Raw genomic sequence first — 24,683 nt, 5'->3', positions numbered from 1 at the left:
TGACTGTTCTTTGAAGCCTACGTAATCCGATTAATGCTTGGGGTTGAACTGTAGGTCTTCCATCCAATAAAAAGTGGGCTGCAAAGCTTGCCTTATTCTTTCAACCAACATTTTTGGAAACCTCCTATTTACAAGAAATGGTACAAGGTACCTTAGAGCAAAGATAAATTGTCATAGCTAAGGTATAATTTCAATTTTTTTTTGTTTTGCGTAAATGATGGCAATGGGCATATATTATCTAGGGCTCTGGATTAAGGTATTGAAAACCACAATTCTAAAAGAAAAAAAAAATCATGTTATAGGGGTGGGATTGCTAACATTTCACATCCCTTCCAGTAAGCATAAACCTTGGCCAATTATCCAGTCACTTGAGAAGAACTTAAAATCATGGAACAAAGAATAGATAGATTTTGATAGGAGTGAGAGTATCTTTTTTGCAACAAACTTGAGGTCCTGCTGGGTGCCAGACACTACCCAGGCCTCTATCTTTGGAGACACAACCTGAACCCTGCTAGCTGGGTGCCTGGCAAGGAGCTGGGGCCACATTTAGTGAAGACGGTTGAAGGAGTAAAAAGTCTCTGCAAGAAAGCAAGGGACTGGCTTGTTGCCTAAGAGACTTTTTTGCCTAGGGCAGACTTGTGAGTGGCCTATTCACCCATCTACCCTGGGAAATCTGGCAGAGTGATCAAGAGAGGGCTGTGTTCCTTCTGCAGTGTGGAAAAGTACATTGTCAAGTCATTACAAGCTCAGTGGAGAGAAACAAGCTCAAATCCATTGGAAGTGATATGTTTCTCTGGACATTCCAGGATCAGTCCACTTGATACAACCATTAAAATACCAACTTTACCCAAGTTTAGCACTCCCCTGTGTGATCTGGAAGCGAAATTGACATTTGGAGTGTCTGCTACTTCAAGGCCCAATACAGCAGCCACGAGTTACATTTAACTTAATTAAAGTGAAATAAAATTTTGAACATTTAAAAATTAAATGAAAACTTCAGGTCTTCAGCCTTACTAGTTACATTTCAAGTGCTCCATAACCACATGTGGCTGGTGGCTACCATCTTGAACAGCACCCATATAGACCATATCCATCATTACAGAAAGTTCTCTGGGACAGCACTGGTTTAGAAAATGCCATTATTATGCTTGTATGCTATGTTGTACTATGTTATCTTCTTAATTTTCCAGAATGACCATGGAGGGTTTCATTCCCATTTTGCAGATGAGGAAAGAATCTCAGAAAAGTTAAACAATTCTCTGCTTACATAGTGGCCACGACAGAACCTAACAGATACCTGGTCAGTGTCCAGTGAATGTCACAATGTCCAGTGTCCCAGTGAATGTCCAGCTAAGCTAAGAAGTGAGAAACCTGGGACTGTTTGACCATGAAGTCTGAAAGTTTGAACAATAACAGGATTCTATTCCACTATTAATGCATTTTGAAATCAAGCATTTGTAAACTTTCCCTTCTCCTTGCTCTACTTTAATGACATATCTAAATATTAAAATTACTCATAAAAAGAGAAAGTATATTTCAGTTTTAAAAGTATAGGATAAGGAAGTGGATGCCTGGGTCTAGCAGTGGGATTGGAGAGTGACTACAAATTAGCATGAGGTTTCTTTTGAAGTGATAGAAATGCTCTAATATTAGATTGTGGTGTAAATTGTGTCTCTTACATTTATTAAAAATCATTGTACATTTAAAATGTGCAGATTTTATGGTATATAAATTATACCTCACTAAAGCTGCTTTTTTAAAATAACAAAATATAAATCCTGAAACTCTAGAGCGGCCAAAAATTTTAATATTGAAAAGCTGTCAAAAAGCTTAATGACTGAGTCAAAGATTAATTGATGACATTTCCTGAATTTCACTCATGATGGTAAAATAAATGATGTTTCATCTCAGATCAAACACTGGGAAGCTCTAAAAGGTATGTATTATTACCCTTATTTCACAGGGGAAGAAATTGAAACTCAGAAAGTTAAAATAAGTAGCCTAAGATACACAGCCAGTAAGAACTGGCAAGTGTCAAAACCAGTACTATCTGGCCCCAAAACCCATGCTTGCTCTACAAGGCTGGACAATTAGGTTCGCGAACTCATCCTAGAAAAAATACTACCTACCTCATTGCTGAATATCACTAAGGTCACCTTTAAAGTACTCCCCTTGGGAAGCTATGCACCAACGCCAGCACCTAGTCCACCCTTCAAAGCAATTTTGGAACTCTTTTTCTGGAATGGCCATCAGAGCTGTCATCATATTACCCTTGATGTCCTGAATGTCATCAAAATGTCTTCCTTTCAGTATTTTCTTTATCTTTGGGTAAAGAAAGAAGTCATTGGGGGTCTGATCAGGTAAGTAGGGAGGGTGTTCCAATACAGTTATATATTTACTGGCTAAAAACCCCCTCACAGACAGTGCTGTGTGAGCTGGTGCATTGTCGTGAGGCAAGAGCCATGAATTGTTGGAGAAAAATTCAGGTCATCTAACTTTTTCACGCAGCCTTTTCAGCACTTCCAAATAATAAACTTGGTTAACTGTTTGTCCAGTTGGTACAAATTCATAATGAATAATCCCTCTGATATAAAAAAAAAAAAAGGTTAGCAACATCGTTGCAACAAGTTCACAAACTTAATTGTCTGACCTCGTACATCATGTCTCCTCTCTTTGGGAATAAGAAACCCTTCCATTGTTTGACTTAAGATAACTTTCTGTGTTCCAGGACAAAAAAACAAAACAAAAACAAAACACCAACTTTCCAATATTGTTATCAGCATTTAGTATTTTGTACTCAAGAAAATTCATGAAAGATGTGAGGCTGGAATCTGTTTTCAGTATTGAATAAAAGTGGGGGAGTCAGAGCCCTATGTTAGTGGAAAGATATGTGTTTCATTCTTCTGATGTTCACTCAGATACATTCTTTTGTGGCTTTTTAAATTATACATATGTGTGTATGTGTAATATACATGTATGTAATATTACATATATGAAAAGACTTGTAGCAATTGTTTCCATTTTCGCCCCTGATTTAGTTGGTTCAGTGGAGACTCTAAGATGTGACTTGCCATGATGTCTGCTTAGGAACTTCTGAGGCACTGTCCTCTGTCTTGCCTCTCGCGCGTGGGTTTACATCCCAGGATCAGCTCACTCAAGACGTTGGATAGCTCACTTTTTGCCCATTTTATGAAATGGAATTCTGAAAAATGACAAACTGATGGGGCTGCATTTTCCAGCTTTGGACAGGGCTGGTAACCTTTACATCTTCCGTACTATCCTCCTAACATCCAGCATTATTTCCTTTTTACCATTTCCTTGTTCCTGATCATCAATGGTTAACTGGACATCTGGGCAGTCGCCCTCCAACCCTCCGGTCTTCCAAAGCCACTGAACCCCCGGTCTTCCCTGAGTCCTTCCTCTAGTCCACCCCAGGCAGTCTCCTCTTGCCTCTCCGGGACCCTCTTGTTTTTCTCTCCGCCTTTGGAATAACCTTTTCTTTTCTTTTTCCTTCCTTTCTCCTGGGATATGTCTATACTCACTTTCAACCTGTTGAAACAAAACAAAATTAAAATAAATAAAAACGAGAAACCAATTCTGTACCAAGTCAGCAGAACATGTCAATGGGCCAAATTCGGGCTTTTGATATTGGCCCTCTGCTTTCTCGAGGACCTGGAGAGACCACAGCAATGATTTCTATAGTCAAATGTAGATGTCATCCTTAAAAAAAACAAAAATGTAAATGTTGTGATGATATAACACTGTAAGTATGAAAATGAATATCATAGTGCTTTATTTTTCCCTCTACCGATATTCTTAGAAACAGAGAAGTCAACAGAAGCTTCTGCTTTTACATATTTGGCAATGTTATAGCTTATTAAGTAATTTTGAAATTCTTACAATCTTGGTCACGTTTCAAAATGAAGTTCATTTGCAGGAGTCCTTGAGTCACTTCTTGTGTGCTCAGAGACAATTGAATGCCAGGATTCGAAATGTCGTTAAGGTAGTTTCAGGAAATTAGCCATCTCCTAGTGTCAACAGTCGGTTGTGTATTTTAGCTGTTCAACTCACTGCTTCAGTGGGCAGCCTGCTTTCTTGTGAACTGTAGTCATTAACCGTCCCCAGCACATGTTTTCCAAACAAGGCTCGTGCCTCCTTCCTGACTGCAGTCTCATAATCACTTTACGGTCCAAAGATCCTCACACTCCCAGTCCGACACCTTGAAATGGTCCACTGCACACATCACGCTTCAGCAAAGCATCTCGTGGGGAGGAACAAACGTTCCTCTACCCTCAAGGTTCTTCTTGCTGTTCTAATGATCAAATAGAAATGAGTCAAATTCTCCAATTTAATACATCCATATGTATGGGATCCCCATATACATGAGAGAGTCAGAGACCCTATGGTAGATGCAGGAGAGGTTCGGAGATTGAAAGGGAATATGGGAATGTAAGAAATCCTGAGCTAGAGATGAGGTAAGGTACCTTGGGGGCTTCAGAGGGTCATTGCAGGATGATAAGAAGAGGGGACCTTCAGTAAATAGAAGTTTGCCCTGCCCTACAGATAGATCAAAAGAAGTTATCTCTGATCATCTATATGGTCAAAGCCTATAGTTCAAATTCTTCTGAGTAGGTAAGGGTTGTGGATTGGGGGCAGAAGTTTCTTTTGAGACTGCACCTAAAGTCTTTAGCTCAAACTGTCTGCATACCACAGAGGCACATCTTGAGCTGACTCCTTCTGGACACCCCCACCCCCCACCCCAGTCACCTAGGACTAACTCAAAACTGTTTTCCTATATATTTTAGAAACATTGTTTCCTTTCTCTCTTACTCTGGACTTCATGCAGGTGTTCTGAGAGAACTCTCTGTTTCAAAGTATTTCAAGGTAGCGCTTTTTAAAGCAATGAATGCATCTATAAAACAGTCACCCTGTATTTATCCTTTTGTAGGTCCAGACTTTTCCCCCAGTAAATTAGCACCAAAGAATTTGGTTATAATTAGGTCAGCAAATACGTTTCCTCTGTAAAGGGGACTTTCAGAAGTGCTACATAAAGTGCTTGCATTTGGACACATTGCAGTTATCAAACTTAATAGTATAACCAGACAACAGTTTAGTGGTTACCAGAGTGTAAGGAGGGAGGGGGGTGGTAGATGAGGGTAAAGGGATCAAATATATGGTGATGGAAGGAGAACTGACTCTGGGTGGTGAACACACAATATGCTATATAGCTGATGTGTTACAGAATTGTACACCTGAAACCTATGTAACTTTACCATTGTCACCCCAATAAACTTTAATTTTTAAAAAAGTGAAAAAGCTTATAGTGTATCATTTTGCAATATGTAAGTCAATGAAAATCAACAGGTTATACAATAAGAAAAACAGATACCTTTCAAGGTGGGCTATTGTGCATATATAAATGAATTGAAAAATGATAGAATGTGTGAATTATTTTTTTAAATCAATGTAGAAATGTTAGCACTGGGAAGGAGACATCGGAGAGGACGTGAATGACTACTCTGTGCCTACTACCTGCCAGGTCCTGGAGAAAATATTTTAATATCAAGTGCAGCTCAGTGTGGGGCTTGAAACTGCGGGCTCTAAGGTTGAATGACCTGAGTTTGAATCCCAGCTTCCACAGTGCTACAAGGATTCAGTGACGTAAAGTGTGCGAAGCTTCTGGCCCATGCTGGTGTAATAGTGGGGGTTTAATAAATATTGGCTATTCATTATATTTTATTCCATGTAATCCTTTGATGTTGTCAGTATCCCCATTTCACAGATTAGGAGATTGAGTCAGGAGCAATCTAAGTAACTTGCCTAAAGTTTTCAAAATTAGGTTGCAGAGGCACAATTTAGAACTAGAGTTCTCCTGGGCACTCTGGTAATGAAACCTCTCACCAGGATTACTGTTCTAGCCTTCCAGGAAAATCTGTGCTGGGAATTTTTGTTTGTTTTGTTTTTAATGGTGGGAAAAACCACCCCAGCTATTGAGAAAGACACCCTCTACGGAAAGCAAAGTTGCCCTTACAGGCAGCAAATTGACAAATAATGTATAAACAAACAAACCCTAACATTTCTAACTTGAGAAAAACTTTTCAAGGGGCCCATTTCAGCAGTCAACCATGCTTAGAATTCTGTTTTTGCATTGGATAGAAACTTCTCAGCTACATGAATAGGTCTGCACTTTTCAGAATCTGTGCATGATGGATAAAACATGCCAAATACACAAGTCCTATCAGTACCTCTGCTATGTAAATGTCACCATCTATGCAAATATCAACCTGTCATGTCAGCTTAAGGAAATTGGAAGGGTGATGTTCCGTTAGCAACTGGAAGGTAAACGTCTAGGGTTTTTTGGGGGTGGGGTGGGGTAATTTTTGAACTGCTGTGGCTTTCATCTCTTCTTATGTCATGAGCAGCAAGTGATGCTGGCAGGGCGTCCTCAATCCTTTGGCCACATCAGTCAGGCTGGATTTCAGTGTTGTTCAAATAGCCCTTCTAGACAGGGGCTTCAATGGAAGACATCCTTGTTTTTATTGTCAAGGGTCATGACTTAGTGGCCATCATGACCAAGTATGGCTACTGCAGGACAGTGACTGACGTTTTAATAGTGAAAGAGTTCAATGGTATTGACATTGGAACTGGAAAATCATTTTACTAATGCAAGATTCTGCTTTGCTCTGTTGAAATCCTAAACCAATTTGTCATCTCCAACCTAAGACACAGGTAGGATGCAGCTCTTAACGATAGGCCGAATCTCTTTTTCCTTTAGAGGTATATACGAGAGAGAAAATGGAATGCAACTTCAGTGTCACAAGCGAATATGGCTTTAATATAAAGAGAGCACAAAACTAGAAGAACTGGGGCCAAGTATCACCTAATTTTCATTGCAGTTTACTTTCTAGCACTTCATCACGTCAAAATATTTTCTACACAACATTGCTACCTTTGGAATTACTCAGACATTTAACTATATTCTTAACTGTATTCTAAATTTATATCCGCAGTAAGGCCCAGAGTGTAAGCATCAAATTCTATGCAAATGGGAAGAACTCACTTCAGGATACTGTTCTGGATGTGACAGTTTAAGGACCTCGTCATCGACTCATTTAAACCACCCTGGGTTTTCCTTTCCAGGGTTCAGCGGATTCCTACACGAGCAGGCCGTCGGACTCCGATGTCTCTTTGGAAGAGGACAGGGAAGCGATTCGGCAGGAGAGAGAGCAGCAAGCGGCTATCCAACTCGAGAGAGCCAAGGTGACTTTCTTGCCCTTCTTTGGTTCCAAAGTGGAATGTTGCTCAGCAGGTAACAGCTGCTCTTCCCTGGCCTCAGATTTCCCTGAAAAACTTATTTTATGATCATTCCGATAAGGCACTAGATGGCAAGCCTCCCAGATCCATTCATCCCTCAGAGAAGTTAGTAACACTCCCAGGCGGCTGATGCCTGAGGCACCCTTCACCCTTTTGTGTTTGGTTTGGTGGTGATTTTTTGGTCCCCTTCCAACTTACTAGTTGTGGCCAATACCCATCTTGCCACACCCGGGTTTGGCAGAGAGCCCCCTGAGGTATCTGTTTGCTCCATCCGTTCTTGACCCCTCTTTCTCCATGACATCAGCCACTGCAGGCCACGTGTGCACTGTGGTTCTCTGGGCCTCCCTGATGGGTCTCTCTGCTCTTCCCTCTTGGTTTCAATGTCCCACCTCAAGTTCTGCAAGAAGTTCAGAACTTTGAATGAGTATTAGCATTTCAGCAAAGATGAGCAATAAAGGCTTTGCCAAAGTAGATCTTCAGATATTCCCCAGGGAGCGCCCCCCCCTAAGAATCTCTGCACCCCAAAGAAGCAACAAATTGCATTTTTTTTGAATGTTAGAATGGGAAGAGTCACTAGAGAGCTCCCCTTGTATGTCTTTCAAACTATTTTTTTTATATTTTAGCACAGATCCCTTTTAGTCAAATGAAATTTTATGCACAATAGCAAAATCTAAAGCAGAGGTCATGGCCAGCCTTTCCTCCTTGCCCTCGATGACAGACTCCTGAGGCATATTTGTCGAATCGTTCTCATGTTTAGAAGAAGAAAAACTGAAGCTCACATAAAGGGAATTCCGTTTCCTGTTTTTCCAGTAAAATTTTTAAAAGAGCAGTGAAAGGAGAATGATGCAGGTAGTCAGGGGTCTTTGTTTGCTTTGACACCTGCTGTGTGCGCGGGGGTTTGGGCCAGTACCTGTCAAAGGACATCAGTGACCCTCACTCAGATCCTGCCTCAGTGATTGCAGCCAGTCATGCTCCCGGCGTGAATGACGGAACCAATGACAAAGCAGCCCGGGGTCACAGGGATGGGGATCTGAGTTGTGGCTCTTTTTTGTTTTCATTTTCTTTCAAAGCCTGTTTTGTGGCCCTTGCGGTCACCCAAATGTCAGCGGCCGCACTGTTAGTGGAGGTGGGTGGTTTGCTTAACTTCTGCGAGGCTACACCAGCCCAGGAGCACTTTGCTGGGGAGGAATTTGTCTAAAAAGAATTCTGAACCAGATTTTGTTAGCTAGGGGGACGATGACGTGTGAGCGGCTCTGCCCTTCGTGTCTCCCCCACCAACTGGCCTTCCTTTGCCCTGGCAGGACCAGGTATTCTATTGAATGGGATCCCACAGGTTTTCAGATCGGAGCTACCCTCCTCTTACCCCGCCAAGAACCTTTTTATTTAAGACCCAGCACACACTTCCTGTACTCAAAGGGTGGGGGTGTCTGTTATCATTTAAAATAAGAAGCTAGAGTTTTATCAGGAGAGTACAAAGCAGACAGCCCCTCCTGCCTTTCCATCCCTTTCTAGTCCATCAGGGCACATTCTGTGTTTGAGATGTTGGAAAGTACCACAGGAGGGAGGGGGAAAGGTGTGGGATGCCAGGACTGAGTCATTTGCAGCGTCATCTCTGCAGTGATGCTGGAGAATGTGAATCCCATTTGAGATCCCCCTTTGCAAAGTGATTTCCCTTACTGCCTGGTACTATTATCTTATTTTAATACTATGTTTCACTATGAAAACTCCTCCTCTGACTTCCTCCCTCCATCCTTGTTCCACAATTCTGTCCCCAGTCCAAACCCGTAGCCTTTGCTGTGAAGACGAACGTGAGTTACTGCGGTGCCCTAGACGAGGATGTGCCTGTTCCCAGCACGGCCATCTCCTTCGATGCCAAGGACTTTCTGCACATTAAAGAGGTAAACGTGGGGCAGTCTGTGTCCCTTAACCTCCCCCGTGGAATCTGAGCCAAATTATACAGAGAGGAGCCCTGAGCAGCTGCCAAGGTGTTATCGCATTTAATTTGCTTGGCCTTCCAAATGCACGCGTGCTCACTGAGGTTTAGAGGCCTGAGGTCATCGCTTGCATTATCACACGTTTAAGACATTGGATCACCGTCCTCGTAGGATGGATTTAGGACAGAACTGTGGTTCTCTGGTCACCTTTTAATCACCTTGCATGACCACTGAACCACAGATCTGTGGTTCCAAGGTAGGGAAACATGAGTTTGGTGGCATGGCGCCTACCCATGAGAGACCATTTCCAAGGGATGTTGTCATTATAAACATCTGGGCTATAATCCTGTGGCCCTTGGCCGTGGAAGCAACACTAGAGTGTATGATAATTAAAGTGCTCAAGCTAAGAAGAGGGCAGAGGACTTTGGGAAACAGAAAGGTTAAGGGATTCAGCCGTATCAGGACTTGAGGCGTCTCACCTCGAAAGGTGGGAGAGTAACATCGAAAACTTTCATTTACTCAGCTAAGGTCTGTTGACATCCTGCTTCCTCTCAGACATTGTGCTGGGCTTTGGGGGATCAGCACTGCCGGGGAGCACCAAGTCTGGTGGAAGAGACTGACAAGCACCCAGTTCCTGCACGGGATGACACGTTCTATTACAATAAAATTGAATGGGTATAGTGGGAGCCCAAAGAAAGAGCAGAGGGCCCACTTGGCTGGGGAGGAGGAAAATGAGGGCGCCATAGTGCTGAAATCGGAGGAAGTTCAGGTTGGGGTGGGGGGTTGGGTTGGAGGTGGCATCAGGTGGCAGGGACAACCAGCAGCAATGCCTCACGGGTGGAGAGCGGTTGGGAGTGGTACAGGGCATGGTCCAGGGCAGAGAGGCAGGAGCCTGATAAAAAAGGACCTCTTAGTCCAGGGCAAAAAGCCAGGCAGTGGGCTGGAAAGGAATTTTAGATAAAGGACGGATGTGACCAGGCTTGTATCTTAGGACGGATATGATAAGCCTTGTATCTCAACATGATAACTCTGATGGTTGAGGGCATGTCACAGAGACTGAGGAGTCATGGTAGGTCTGGACAGTGGCTGTAGCAGAGAGCATGGAGAGACAGAGCAGCTTGGGAGACAGTTCAGGGGCAAATAGACAGGATTGGGAGATTTCACATGAGCCGGGATATTGGAGAAAGTGAGATAGAGAGGAACGAAGGGTGGAGGCCAGTTTTTCCAGCTTAGATGTGGTTATAAATTTCCTTTTAGGTATACTGTGTCTGGGGTGCTGTGAAACTCCTATGAAGATACTTAATAGACCTTTATCGATATAATGTGGAGGCCAGAAGAGAGGAATTCCAATTTTCTCTTCCTAAATGCTTCATGTTCTAGCCAGGAGAAGATGGTGTAGAGTTGAGCGATTGCTTTTAAATTTTGATTTGCTTTTTTAAAAATTATTATTTTTAGGATGGGAAAGATTTAAGCATGTTTTCCATGTTGAGATGTTGAACCCAGTGAAATATATTGGAAGGAAAAGGTATAGCAGACGGAGTAGGGGCTGGAGTAGACGGGAGAATATGGCATCTGGAAAATGGGCACGAGAATTAGGCTGAGTCAGAAGGAAAGTCTTGCTTTCCTTGAATGTCTCTGTTCTGCACAGAATTTTCCAGTGGGGTTGGGGGCATATCCTGGAGGCCATGCTACTTGCTGGTCTCCATTAGCTCTGGTAGGAAGGAGGCATTGGAAACTGGATCTTAGAAAAAAAGAGAGTGTAAAGGTGGAACAAGAGAGTGAAACCTAAGACTGGAGTAGCCACAGGAATGTGATCAACTTATCGCTTAATGTCACTCAGACACCCACATGGTAAACATATAACAGTTTTGAAAGTCATTGTCTTTGAAACTCTGCGTTCTATAAAGGCATCAATGGCACTAAGACATAGTTTTAACATTTCAACAATTTGAAACCATACGTCAAACATCTGTATGTCTACAGATGTCTCACTATCTTTGTGTGGTGCCCATGTGACCTGGGTGAGGTTCAACATTTGTTTGGTCACTCATTCGAAATATGGTTCTTGAGCTTTTAGTATGTGCTAGGCCCTGGCAGGTGTCCAGCAACTGAAAACAAAGCAGGCAGCGTCTTCTCCTTCGTGAATTTAAATGCTAGTGAGGAGACAGATAATGAACAAATAAGTAATTCCAAATTGTGAATGCTTTGAGGGGGAAAAATGAACCAGATGCTGAAATTTTTTAAATATAAGGATGAGAAGTTATATATTTTTAAATATGGGGTGATCAGAGAAGGCCTTTCTGAGAATGTGACCTTTCAGGATAAGGAGGAGCCAGCCTTAAAAAGAGCACGGTCGGGGAGGGAGACCTTCTAGGGAGAGGAATCTGCGTGTGCAAAGGCCCTGAGGTAGCAAAATGGCCTGGCACAATCAATTAACTAGAAGATGGTCATATGGCTGGAATGCAGTGAGCCAGGGGCCGAGTAGCAGGAGACAGAGTTGTAGAAGTAAGTAGGACACAGGTCAAGTAGGACCTTCAAGTGATGGTGAGACTTCAGGTTTTATCCTAAATGTAATGAGAAGCCATTGAAAACTTTCAAAGCAGAGGAGTGGGATGAATTTTTTTTTAAAGGTTCTCTGATTGTTTTGGAGACAGTGGATTGGAGTGGGATAAGTGTGGAATCAGGGAGACCATGAGAATCATTCTAGGTGAGAGAGAATGGGATTGAGCCAGCATGGTGCTAGTGAGAGGGAGAGAAGTAGACAGATTTGAGGCACATCATGGAAATTCAGTGAGGAGCACAAGTGATGGCCCATGGATAGGAACTAAGATTGAGCAACTGGGATGGAGATGACAACGTGGGGAGAGAGGCTAGGGCGTGGACGTTTCAAAGGAGATACCAAAGAGGAAGTTAGATATAAGAATCTGGAGCTCAGAGGAAAAAACTGGGCCAAAGATATAAAGTTGGATCATTAGTTTACGTGTGGCATTTAAAGCTGTGACAATGAAGAACGTCACCAAAAGGAGAAGAGAGGGAGGAGAGAAGGCAGCCCTGGATCAAACCCAAAGCAATTCCATCCTGTAGTGATGAGGTACATGAAAAGATTCAACAAAGAAGGAAACTGAAAAAGGGACGCCTGAGCTATAGGAGGAAACCCAGGATAGAGCAGTGCATGGACATCAAGAGAGAAGAGTGTATCCACAAAAAGGAAGCAGTCAGCTGTGGCAAGTGTTGTGACATGTCACCTAAGATGACAAGTAAAGGAACGGACGTTGGATCGGGAACATGGTGGTCAGCATCACGGACGTCGTTAAGACCACTGTCTGAAGTGTGGAGATGGAAGCCACATGAATGGGTTGATGAGAAGTGAGGGGGAGGTAGAAAGTGTATTTAGCAAGGGTAGAGCATGCTTCCAAGGAAGCTGACACTGACCAGGCAGTAGTCTAAGGAGGGCATGACATCAAAAGAGGTTTTCTCTCAAGACAGGAGCTATTGGAGCACCTGTGCATGCTGACATGAACAAACAAGGAGAGGAAGAGAGTGATGGGAAAGAAGAGAGAGGCAAAGGAGTGAAGTTTTTGAGTAGGCAAGCAGGGTGAGATCCAGACCCTGAGTGGGGGGACAGATCTTTGACAAGAAGGGGAACACTTACTCATTGTAACATGCAGGGGAAAGATGAGTGCATGCTCAGTGGCCTTGATAAAAGGAAGCTGAGGAAGCATCAGCTTGATGGTGTGTACTTTCCCGATGGTGTATGAGGTGAGGACATACACATCAACCTGCAAGGCAGCAACTCTCAACCTGAAACACGGGCCCTGGCATTTGAATGGTTAAGTTGATTTGCCTCACGATTTGCACCAAAAAATGACCAAACCATATGCATTAGTTGCTAACACTCATCGTTTCCAAGGAGAAGCAGCACTTTAAGAGGTAAGAGAAGTTCTCACATACTCCATGCACAGTGACTCACACCGATATGCCTGCCTTGCTGTGTTTTATTGCTGTCTCCATTCCATCAATATCCCCAATTTGTCCTGTTGGTTGCTTTTTGATCTACGTGCTCCTTGATCGATGACTTTCTCTTCAGTCTGGCAGTTTGATGTAATGGCATTGGGCTGGTAATCCTGTGTGGATTAGAGCCACTTGTTTCAGATCTTGAAATATCGGATAAGAAAACATCTTAGAAAGAGAAAGCATTAATGATTTTAGGGACATCAAAATGAGAATGATTTGAACAACACTGAGATGACCTTGCCAGAAAGCTGGCACATGCTCCCAGAACATCAACACAAATGAACACATTTCTGTAATTAGATTGTAGCCTTTCCTCTCATCCATCGCCTAGGAGGCCATCTATTATGCACCGTTTTAAGTACTTTCTCAGTAATGAAAAGGCTCAAACGCAGAGAAAAGCCACAGCCCTCCTTATCACATACACTAAATGATGAGCAAATTAAGCTCTTGGATGTGTGTGGCGACTTTCTCACAAGTAGCTCAAGGAGCTTTCATTTAGGTTGAGTCAGATTCTCACTGTGCTTCATCTATTTCCTGGAACTAAGTTAAGTGTATTGAGAAGTTGCAGTAACCATTTCAGGAAGCCCTGTAAGGTCATTTGGGTACCATTTAGTAAATTAGTGTTCCAGTGGACTAACATAATTTCAGGAAATAACTAAGCCCTAGGAAACTATGACTCATAGTCTGCTTTGTTCCCACCACAGTAAAATTTAAATACCAAGCCTGTGCACCAAAGATTCTAGAAAGGTCCCCTTGCCTTTTGTTAATTCCAACTAAAAAGGCCTGTTATCTTGAAATAAAAGATGGGACGAGGGAAGGAACTAAGACCTAGATTGTTCAAGATTTTACATCAGGTCAATTCACATTTCTTCAGTGCGGTCTCCCACTACATGCCGTACCAGCCTGTGTAGAAGCATGTATTATAAAGGCCAAATCGCTAAACCATATCCTTTTGCTTTTGAATGTGAGGCTGTTTCTCAGAATTACTCAAAGTTATACAGAATTTCATGGTGGGGATGATTCAATGAAAGCATCCATTTTTCACCACAGTGTGTTCCATGTTATATACTTATAAATTCCATTTTTCTCTGAGCTAAGCAAAGTGTGCTACCTAAAGTTATTACATTTTGGAAAAAATAGATTCTTTTGGATCAAGTTAGAGTGTTGTCTTGCCCAACACTGGTAAAAACAATAAAGGAAGCTTTTGGAATCATCTCTGCAGGATGCAAACAATAGAATTGATATTTGCTCTCTTGAAATCACTTAACTGAAACCTTCCCTTGAGGCAGGTGGGTTGGATTAAATGTCTTCTACTCTAGGATTCAGCAAATCTATCATGATAAATGCAGTTTTGCTGACCCATCAAATAGGGCCATGTTGACAGAGGCTCCAAGCCCACATGTTGACTGAAGCCTTTGTGTGGGTTTGTTTTTCAAGTTTACGTGTCATGGAACTTTATTTAAATGGAAATCCTGGTGTTCCTGTTGGGCTTCAGACCATTTGGGGATTATTTCAAAAAATCCACATACGAATACATAATGTACTTAGCCTTTGTCAGAGTAGGGTTCTTTTTCTTCAGGTAGTAAGGTGGACCTTAACTTGCAAACCTATACTTGGAGGGGTAGGGGAGGAAAAATAATTTTCCTTCTGTCCTTGTAAATGCTTCTGGCCGATCTAATAACCCAATTGAATGAGACAGATTCACAGAAGAAAATAACCAAATTTGTTACATATGTCCATACAGGGGTTCCTTAAGAATATGTGACCCAAGGACAGATTGGGCAGTTAAGGTTTATAAGTCATTCTGGAGCTAAGGAGAAAGTGTGTGTGTGGGTTTGTGGGGCCGGGGCAAGGTAGGGGAGACTTCAAAGGGCAGGAAGGCACTTTACATGGCATGGAAAAGCAAATGTTTGGTGTTTGCTGGTCCACCTTTAACAATGGGACACAGAGAGGACTTTGATCAAATGGCCTTGCTAGGCTCCCCCTGTCTATCACATTTAGTTCCTATTAAACTATAGGTACCTATGAAAATAGCTCCCTTCCTGGAGAGGGTCCTCTAGCTAAATTCTTTTAGGTAGTTAGGGGGAAGGATAAAGGTTTGTCTTGAGTCTTTCGTTTCTTGAAAATAACTAACTTAAATTAATCAATATCCCAAAAGGCATATTTTGGGGTGGCAAACTCTGCCTGTGTCAGAGGATTATAATTCTTCCCCAATGAGTAGATTACAAATAGATGCATGGATTTTTTTTTTTTCCTGAAAGCTTTTGACAAATAACAGACTATTGAATATATTTCATTTCAAACTTGTCTATCTTGTCTTCCAGAGTTGTAATTACGTTGATGCATATATATTCTTATAAAATCTATTCCTTAAGAATTGGCTAAGGCTTTTCAATAAGGACCAAAGGAATCCAAAGGTTAAGACCTGACTTTAGTCTAGGGATTGGCAAACTGTGGCCCACAGGCTCAATTCAGCCTCTGCCTTTTTGGAAAGAAAAGGTTTACTGAAACACAGCCACACTCGTTTACCTACTGTCTATGGGCTCTCACACAATGACAGCAGACTCAAGTTGTTGCCACGGAGACTATGGACAGCAAAGTTAAAATATTTATCATCCGGGCCTTTAGATAAAATGTTTACAGACACCTGCTTTAGACTATGGTCCCCCCATATATAGAGAGATATAGATATCTATATATAGATATATCTAATATAATACAAAACTGACAATTAAGTTCGCGAATGAGTCCTAGAAAAAATGCTACACACCTCATTGCTGAATATCAGTATGGTCACCTTCGAAGTACTCCCCTTGGGAAGCCATGCACCAACGCCAGCACCTAGTCCACCCTTCAAAGCAATTTTGGACTCTTTTTCTGGAATGGCCATCAGAGCTGTCATTATATTACCCTTGATGTCCTGAATGTCATCAAAATGTCTTTCTTTCAATATTTCCTTTATCTTTGGGTAAAGAAATAAGTCACTGGGGGCCAGATAAGGTGAGTAGGGAGGGTGTTCCAATACAGTTGTTTGCTTACTGGCTAAAAACCCCCTCACAGACAGTGCTGTGTGAGCTGGTGCATTGTCGTGATGCAAGAGCCATGAATTGTTGGTGAAAAGGTCAGGTCGTTTTCGTCTAACTTTTTCACGCAGCCTTTTCAGCACTTTCAAATAGTAAACTTGGTTAACTGTTTGTCCAGTTGGTACACATTCATAATGAATAATCCCTCTGATATCAAAAAAGGTTAGCAACATCATTGCAACAAAGTTTGCGAACTTAATTGTCAGACCTCATATACTGTAAATAGTGTTTATATATAACATTTATTTAATATGAATACTGTTTCATTCTTCTAGTCCCCTGAAATTAATTAATGGAATGTGAAGATAAATGAATTACTATTGATAGCAGTTTTATTCCTGCATTTCAGAAATATAACAATGACTGGTGGATAGGAAGGCTGGTGAAAGAGGGCTGTGAGATTGGCTTTATTCCAAGTCCACTTAGATTGGAGAACATACGGATTCAGCAAGAACAAAAAAGAGGACGCTTTCATGGAGGGTAAGCCTCCTTCCTTTCTATAAACTTTTCTTTTTTTTTTCTTTTTTGGCAGTGGGATGGGAACATTAGGTGATATTTTCAAGTTTGCTTGTTAGGTTCAAAATGTATGCTTTCAAAGTAAAAGAGACTTTTCTGTGTACAAGGTGTTTCTGAAATTGACACAAAGGTTTCGGATAATTTACTCTTCCTGCAGCCAGGTACCACTGGATCAACATGAATTCCATAGTCATCTGCTGCCTCAGCAAACCCTCCATGGGACCTAAGCTGTCCTTTATTAGAGTCACGTAGGACATCCGTTCTCAGTGCAGGAAGTGGGAGCGTGACCTGACCCAGCATCGTGGCTCTTCTTAGTTACCTTTCAGAGACTCTCTTAAGTCGACACAGAATGGGATGGAGCATACAGGTCCCAGTACTAGCAGCACTTTCTTCTCCCAGGGCTTTTTGTGACATCTGCCATCTCTTAGTAATGGGGTGAACACTCTGTCTAGCTTGGGATGAATCAGCCTCTAGTGAAGTAGCCACATAGATCCCAGAGTGCGGATACTTAACGTCCCAGGAATACACTAAAGCTTAAGAGAAATCAGAATCATACTGAACCGACACATGTTGTGAGCCTATATTGAAGCATTGATTTGGTATGTTATCATTTTTTGAAAGCCCTAAAATAGAAGCAGTTCTTTTTTTCTTTTTTTGACTCTCAACCTCATTTTTCTGTTGGATCTTTTTCTATTTCAAAAACTTCTCTGTTCTTTAGGAAACCTTTTGCCTTTGTCATATGGGAACTTCTTAAGCGGTGATAGGAAATCACGAAAGTATAGTCAGCCCCACTTTTAGTTATCTATCTTGTTTAGTATATAACATGCCTATAATATTATTAATGACTAATCCTTCTTGTTCCATCTACTCTAGACTTTTTGTCTCTCTTGCTGCTCCTTCAACATATCAGGAACACATGTTTCTGCCTCAGGACCTTTGCACTTGCTGTTTCCTCTTACTGGAGCCCTTTCCTTCACTTTTTCACCAGATCACTCCATCATCTGCTTCAGATCTTTGTTAAATGTCACCTTTTCAGTGACCCCTTTCTTGCCACCATATTTAAAGTTGTACCCACTTTCCATACCTCTGCTTTCTTAGTGTTCACTGTTGCATTTATTATTATCAGAAACACTATATACAGAGGATACCAAAAAAATTTATACACATTTTAAGAAAGGAAAACTGAATTAAAATTGTAATACTCAATATATACCAATAACAAAAGATGAATATAAGTCACGTTTGACTTCTGCAATTACAAGAGGTGCTCAAAGTGGTTACCATCAGCGTCCAGACACTTCTGATGATGGCGAACTACTGCTTGAGCAAAGTTGACCAAAGTGTCCACATGTATACATGTGTTTTGCACTGCCGGTATTTATCTATTCATCTGTTTGATACTATCTCCCACTAGAATCTGTTTTGATACGTGAAGGGATTTTGCCAGTTTCTTGTTTGTCTGTTTTTTTTGCCCCCACTGTTGTATTCCTAGCTTCTAAAGAGTGGATACTCAATAAATATGTGTTGAATGAAATAATAAGTGAATTATTATCATCATTTCCATAGTTAGTTTATTGTTATATTATTCCATAATATTATTATGTACTTTTGAACTAAAAGCTTACTTGGTGGCAGGTACAAGACTAAAGCCAAGCGCTACCGATGTGATCTTATTTTATCTTTATTCCAACCCTCTGAGGAGTAGCTTCTCCTTCTATAGTTAGGGAAACTAAGGCTCAACGATGTGATATGATGTGCCAAGGTCCCACAACTAGTAAGTGGCAAAGCCAAGACAAGAAATCAGATTGTTCTGACTCTGGGGACCATACTCTTAGGCACAGAAAAGGAGAAACACTGGAGAAGTAGGAAGGTGGATTCCCGAGGTCTCCTGTGAGCTCCAGGAAAGCTTCCAGAGCCATGTGAAGAGACCAATGGTGATGATGTTCTATTCCGGGTCACAATTAACATTGTGACCAAATCCTTCCTGTCAGTTCTTAATTCTGACCCTCCCCCCACTCACACACACACATAATTGCTTCTTAAAAGAAATGCTTCTTTCAGGTCTTATTGCTTGTTTTGAACTATGTTTGACATCCACCTAGTGCCTGGTGACCGGTGTTAGTTAAGCAAACCACTAGCAAGGTTTCTGTCAGTTATTTTTCTCCCTAATTTCTGCCTCGAACAACTAGGAGAGAGATTGTTGCAAAGTATTTCCAGGTCTCAGTTAATTCCCCACTTTCTCTGAGAAAGGAAATCAAAGAAAACATTTGGAGAGATTCTTGAAGTTCTTGTCTATGACAGGATTTGGTGTGTTTTGAATTATTTAGTAGGATTAAGGCCAAAGAAAGCTATGTACTTTCAAGTTCTCTTTTCAAGGAATCTGGAGAATGACTCTTAAGTCCTTTTATATATCCTAGGAAATCCAGTGGAAATTCTTCTTCAAGTCTTGGAGAAATGGTATCAGGGACATTTAGAGCAACACCCACATCAACAGGTAAGGGTTTTAGTTGAACTCTTTTTAATGGTATATATTCCTTGCTTAATATTTGAACATACATACATGTAAGTATTTTTACTAATTTGGAAACAATTTAAAAGACATGATTTGAAGATTCTTCTGCTTACTATTTCATTGCTCATTTGTTGTCTGTAGTAATTTGATTTGATTTAAAGGATAGTTGTACTAAAACTTCAGATATTTGTAATATAAGTTTGAAAAATCTTACCCACCGTTGAGTAAACCAGTCTGAAGCAAGTTTATTATTCCATTCAAGAACCCTACAGACTTTAAAATGGTGCAGGCCAATGAAAGGGAATAAAAGTTGTAGACTCTCAAGAACATGCTGTGTTCCAGTCTCCATGGGAAATTTTAGGATGTGTTGGTACAGCCTGGGCTGTGGAGATTGGGAGGGTTGAAGCAGAGAATGAGGTTGGGCCCAGATGACCTTAATTCTACTTAGACAGCAGACGACTGAGCCCTTGAAGTAATGGTAGTGAAGGAGACAGTGGTGGCCCAATCGGGAGTGGTTGTTCATTTGGAAATTGTAGAGGTATTCAGGTAGGAATTTTTCTGCTACTGCATTCCCTGACTCCTGTAGGCTAATTTCATAATTAATTCTGATTCATGCTGCATTAGGGCATCCAGTATTACCCATTCAGAATGACAAGTGGAAGATCTATCCTGGCCTACCATAACTGCAGGAAACTGGATTGGTTCTGGAACAATTCTGAGTATCTGGGTCCTTTTCCATGTGAATCCTTCCTTATCTCAGGGCTCTGAACCAAACTAGATCTCTGGGTTGCCCCCACGTGACCTGGACCTGCTTGGATGACCACAGAACCACTTTAATCAGATGTTGAGTACATTTTGCATTATCCCCATTTGCTGAACATTTAGGGCATTGCAGATTTTCACTATTACAAACAAGAAAAAACAGAAATAAGTGGTTATAAACTTAATTGAAATTAAGGGCCACATAGTAGGAAAAATATGTCAATATTCTGGAAAGTGAACAACAAAAAAAAGCCCTTAAGAATGCATAAAGGCTGCAAAATTTCTTCATGGTTCATCAAAATTACAAATCCAAAAATAATGAGTGATTGAGGTGGTCACCATTTTTACCCAAGTTGTTATTCTAAGTTTATTTTTATGACATTTTACTTGTCCCCGTTGTTCTCAGCCACACTGTTTGGCAGGGAATAACCCACGGCCCATGCTGGTCCAGAACTTCCAGTGTTGTTATGAAGTCTACTCTCCCCACCCAACGTGAAATCAGGATACAAGGTGGTTTGTACAGGGAGGATAGTGTCTGTTTTCTCATGTCTTCAAAATTGGCCTGTCCTGAATGAAATAATAGTACACTGTTCTACAGAGTGGGTGATAGTGAAATGATGAGAATTAGAGGGACAAGCTGGTCCATTCTTCCATCTTTTAAAATCATGTACTATTATTTACAGAGATTACGTATTTTGATATGGCTCTCATTGTTGTCTTTTAGCAAAACAGAAGCAAAAAGTGGTAAGTTGTGTTTCCTTTTTAAATCTACTGTTAAGGTTCCTACCCATATGTGCCTGCAATGCTTGATTTCAGTGACCTTGAAAATAAGGGATGAGCCTTGTCAATGGGGACCTGTGGTAATCGTGCTTCACTTGCCCTGAGAAGGATGAGTGTTGTGGCTGTTAAGGAGGTGTACTTATCCTCACCTTGTCACGCGTGTCAAATCATCTCTTTCAGACGGAACACATTCCTCCTTACGATGTTGTGCCATCCATGCGTCCGGTGGTGTTAGTCGGGCCATCACTGAAGGGTTATGAGGTACAGATACCCATCTGTTATGCTTCAGCTCTTGATCAAGAATCTAGGAGACAGACATTTGGAGCTGGCTCCTCCGGGGCCTGCTTACATATAGGTACCGATGGGCACCACCTATCAGCAGTGAGGCGGGTGGTGCAGTGCGGGGTTTGCCGTGGGGTAGTGAATACTGCTGGGCCATTCCTCAACACCTTGGAGGAGAACCAAGGGGGACATTTTAGTAACTGAAAGTGTGTAGAATGAAAAACACCTTCTACAGTAACCTGCCCCTCGGAGAGGACTAGGCTATGATGAGGTCTTTGCTCAGTCACAGTACCCTTCCCTTCCACCTCTCTCACTTTTGACCTCTTTCTCTCTCTTCTCTCTCTCTCTCTGTTTGCCTCATTCTTTTTTTCTCACCTCTGCAAAGGTAACAGACATGATGCAGAAAGCCCTCTTTGATTTCCTGAAGCACAGGTTTGATGGGAGGTGAGACATATGGATATTTTTGTATTTTTATTTTCCTTTAACCAAACATGTATGATAGATTGCTTTGTGGCTCTATGTTTCCAGTGATTGCAAAAGCTCTCTAATGTAAAGTTAACTCAGTATTTAGGGAAGAATCTGATGAAAGAGCTCTGAAAATAGGACGTTATAAAGTATAGCGTTGACTCTCCAACGGAAAAAGGACTTTGAAAAGGAAAATAATCCTTTTGTTTTATTTAAATGTATGCGTTGGTCTTTACTTTCTCACTTGTTAGTGAATTCATACTAAACTTGTTTTATGAAAAGTATTCATTTAAAATATAGAGTATTTCTGATAAATATAGCAGTTTGCTGGGTAAGCTGGTCAATATCTTTGGGAATTACACGTGTGTATGTGTATGTATCAGATGAAGGTATAAATAGAAAGTACTCAACTTCCTCAGAAGAAGAGTACAATAAATGTTTTCCTCGTAAACCATTTTGTAGAGAATAGTATGTCTTTAGATGTTTTTTAGATGTTGTTTTAGTAGAAATTACCTTGCGATTTTATTGGTTTATTTTGTATCCTACCCACTGTTGATATGGCTCAGTCTTTAGCCATCAGATCAATTCATCACTTCAGTTTTGTGAAAAATACCTAGAATGAGTTTCTGTATTTTGCAGGGAAATTGTAAAAAATTCATATTGACTCAATACTAAGTACTAAGCTTTTTCACAATGCAGATGTTCATTCCTTGTTAAAATAACCACCTTCAAATACCTGAAGATTTATTAGAAATGAAGAATACTTAAATAGCATGAACTGAAAAGTATCGTTAAATGAATCCAACTTACCAATATTTAATAAATACTGTATTTTAAGAAAAAAAGCAAACATGGTACAGCTTTAAGTATAAATTGTATATATTTGTCAAAAGAAAAGCCTTCTGGATAATTGTGTTAAAAATATTCATTTCTGGGACAATATACAAAGAAATTAAACTGAGATTTTAGTTCCAATAATTGAGGTTTAGTTTAAGAAATCAGAATGCTTCAGTGCAATTATGTGAATTGCTAAGTACATTGGTATAGGACAGGCTGCCTTAATAAATCCCGCAATGTATGATTCAAACACAATGGAAACTTCCTGTTGCTCATTTAACAGTCTGAGGCCAATGTTCCTCAGCTGGGAGGGGGTTAGAGTGGGGGGAGGGGAGGACTGCGCAGAAAGTTTGTTCCACTCATCATTTAGGGCCCTCAGCCTGAGGGTGGTCTCTGCAGTCAGCTGGTGAGCAGCATGCTGGTCTGGAAGTGACACACATTGATTCTCGCATTTCAGTGGTTAGAACTTGGTCACGTGGCCACACTTAATTGCAAAGGGGGCTGGGAAATATATAGTCTAGCTATGTGTCCAGGAAGAAAAGGTTATAGATCTTGTTGAACAAATAACAGTGTCTGCCACATTCATCTAGTGGACCCAAAGAGCTATAAAAAAAAACCAAACAAATATGGGTTTATCTTATTCCCCTCTTTTTTAAAAAATGATAGGCAAAGAATAAAGTAGTTAGAAAGAAAACACTAGTTAGAATAGCACGGAATACTAGAATATTGGAGTTGGAAGAAAATGTAAAAGTTATTTTATTCTAATTTCTTTTCTTCAGTGGCCTCAAACAGATGGACAACATGCTTCTGTTTGAAAACTTTTGGCTGTTGAGAATTCACTTCTTAAGAAAGCATTACAAAGAAACAGCTGAACTCTGACCCTTTCACTTCATAGTTTTCGTTGGTCCTGCCCTCTGATGACCTTTATACTTATGCAGCTCTCCATGGACTGGCGTTGGAGGCAGCTCAGTGTCTGTGTTCTTGCTTGCACATGCACTTGTCCTTCAGCTATGCTTGAAATCACATGGTCTTAAACTGCGGTGCCATTTTGCTAAGGAAGTTCCGAGTAGTGCCTCTCCTCGTGGCTGCATGACAGCCCTTGAGCTGAACAAATTCCATCCCATAACACAGCCCCAGTTTGTATTAGATTGCTTTGGTCCCCGCATAACATCCTTACAAGTGGCAATGTTAAAGGTTTGGAATGTAGGGCCTATGGTAAGCAAGAAAACAATTATAGTTTAGCAAAGAGAAAATGAGCAGCTTAATTGCTGCTTTCACGAATGAGGAATCTGAGGTTCTACCTCAATCCTCAGGCCCAGAAAGAGGAAATACATTGAATTGTAACAGCAGAGATTTGTTTCGAATCAGGTAGAGTTGTCTGCATCAAGCACGTACACACATTATTAATGATGGTGTGAGTAGAAATAGAATTGAAATGCAGTGTCTAGTGTTCCATGGTATCTGATGACACAGCAGAGGATCTGCAGATATGAGGAAGAATCCAACAGTAGCAAAAGCAATTGCTAGAGAAAGAGATTCAGCCCCAGAGAGATCTGATGTACGGCAGAGTTGGAGAAAGACAGAAGTAGGTGAGTGGACTTGCTTTCGAATAATCAGGGTCCAGTGCAACAGAAAAACCAATAATGAATCCATTGGTGGCGTGTATATAGAGACTTTGAAAATGAAGAGATTTGCTAGTAGCTTCACATCAACTCTGACATGTCTGTCCTTACATTTTGAGCTATGCCAATCTGTTGCATCATGTTTTACCAATTAATAAAGGAGAGAAAACAACAAATAGCCTTTAATTGAAACCAGCCAAGAGAAGAATTACACAGAAGGCTTTAGCACAGTGACACAGCATAAACAATATGTTCTGCTGGAAACCTACTCAGAGTTTCACTGGCTATGAATGCAGTAGGTTAGACAAAATCTTCAAGAGAAAGTCATTATTTTCAGAAAGAGCGAAAAAGGGATCCATTGGCTAAGAGGCTTGCTTCTTCAATACTGTTTTTCGGATCTTGGTTAGAAAACAATCCAACCAACGGGGTTAAAGTCAACGGCTTGACTATTACAGAATCATATACTTGCCTTTTCTTGATACCTTAGAAATTATTTGAGTTATTTTAGAGCTACTTATTACATAATTTTATTGCTATAACTGCTATTGTAGGGTCGAACTGT

At 41.0% G+C, this 24,683-nt stretch overlaps 1 protein-coding gene across 7 annotated transcripts in view; it reads left to right on the top strand.

Annotated features, from left to right (window-relative positions):
* Window positions 1-24,683, top strand: part of CACNB4 (calcium voltage-gated channel auxiliary subunit beta 4) — a 224,347-nt gene that overhangs the window by 166,369 nt on the left and 33,295 nt on the right. For all 7 annotated transcript variants that reach the window (XM_019737459.2, XM_019737461.2, XM_019737460.2 and 4 more), the window contains 7 exons: window positions 7,141-7,260; window positions 9,090-9,212; window positions 16,695-16,825; window positions 19,279-19,355; window positions 20,860-20,879; window positions 21,096-21,176; window positions 21,583-21,641. In XM_019737459.2, coding sequence (XP_019593018.1) covers window positions 7,141-7,260; window positions 9,090-9,212; window positions 16,695-16,825; window positions 19,279-19,355; window positions 20,860-20,879; window positions 21,096-21,176; window positions 21,583-21,641 — 611 coding nt within the window. The remainder of the gene's footprint in view (window positions 1-7,140; window positions 7,261-9,089; window positions 9,213-16,694; window positions 16,826-19,278; window positions 19,356-20,859; window positions 20,880-21,095; window positions 21,177-21,582; window positions 21,642-24,683) is intronic.

This window comes from Rhinolophus sinicus, linkage group LG01, assembly GCF_036562045.2.
Source record: "Rhinolophus sinicus isolate RSC01 linkage group LG01, ASM3656204v1, whole genome shotgun sequence".
NCBI lineage: Eukaryota > Metazoa > Chordata > Mammalia > Chiroptera > Rhinolophidae > Rhinolophus > Rhinolophus sinicus.
Note: the sequence above shows the minus strand (reverse complement) of the source record. Positions and strands in the feature narration are given on the sequence as shown.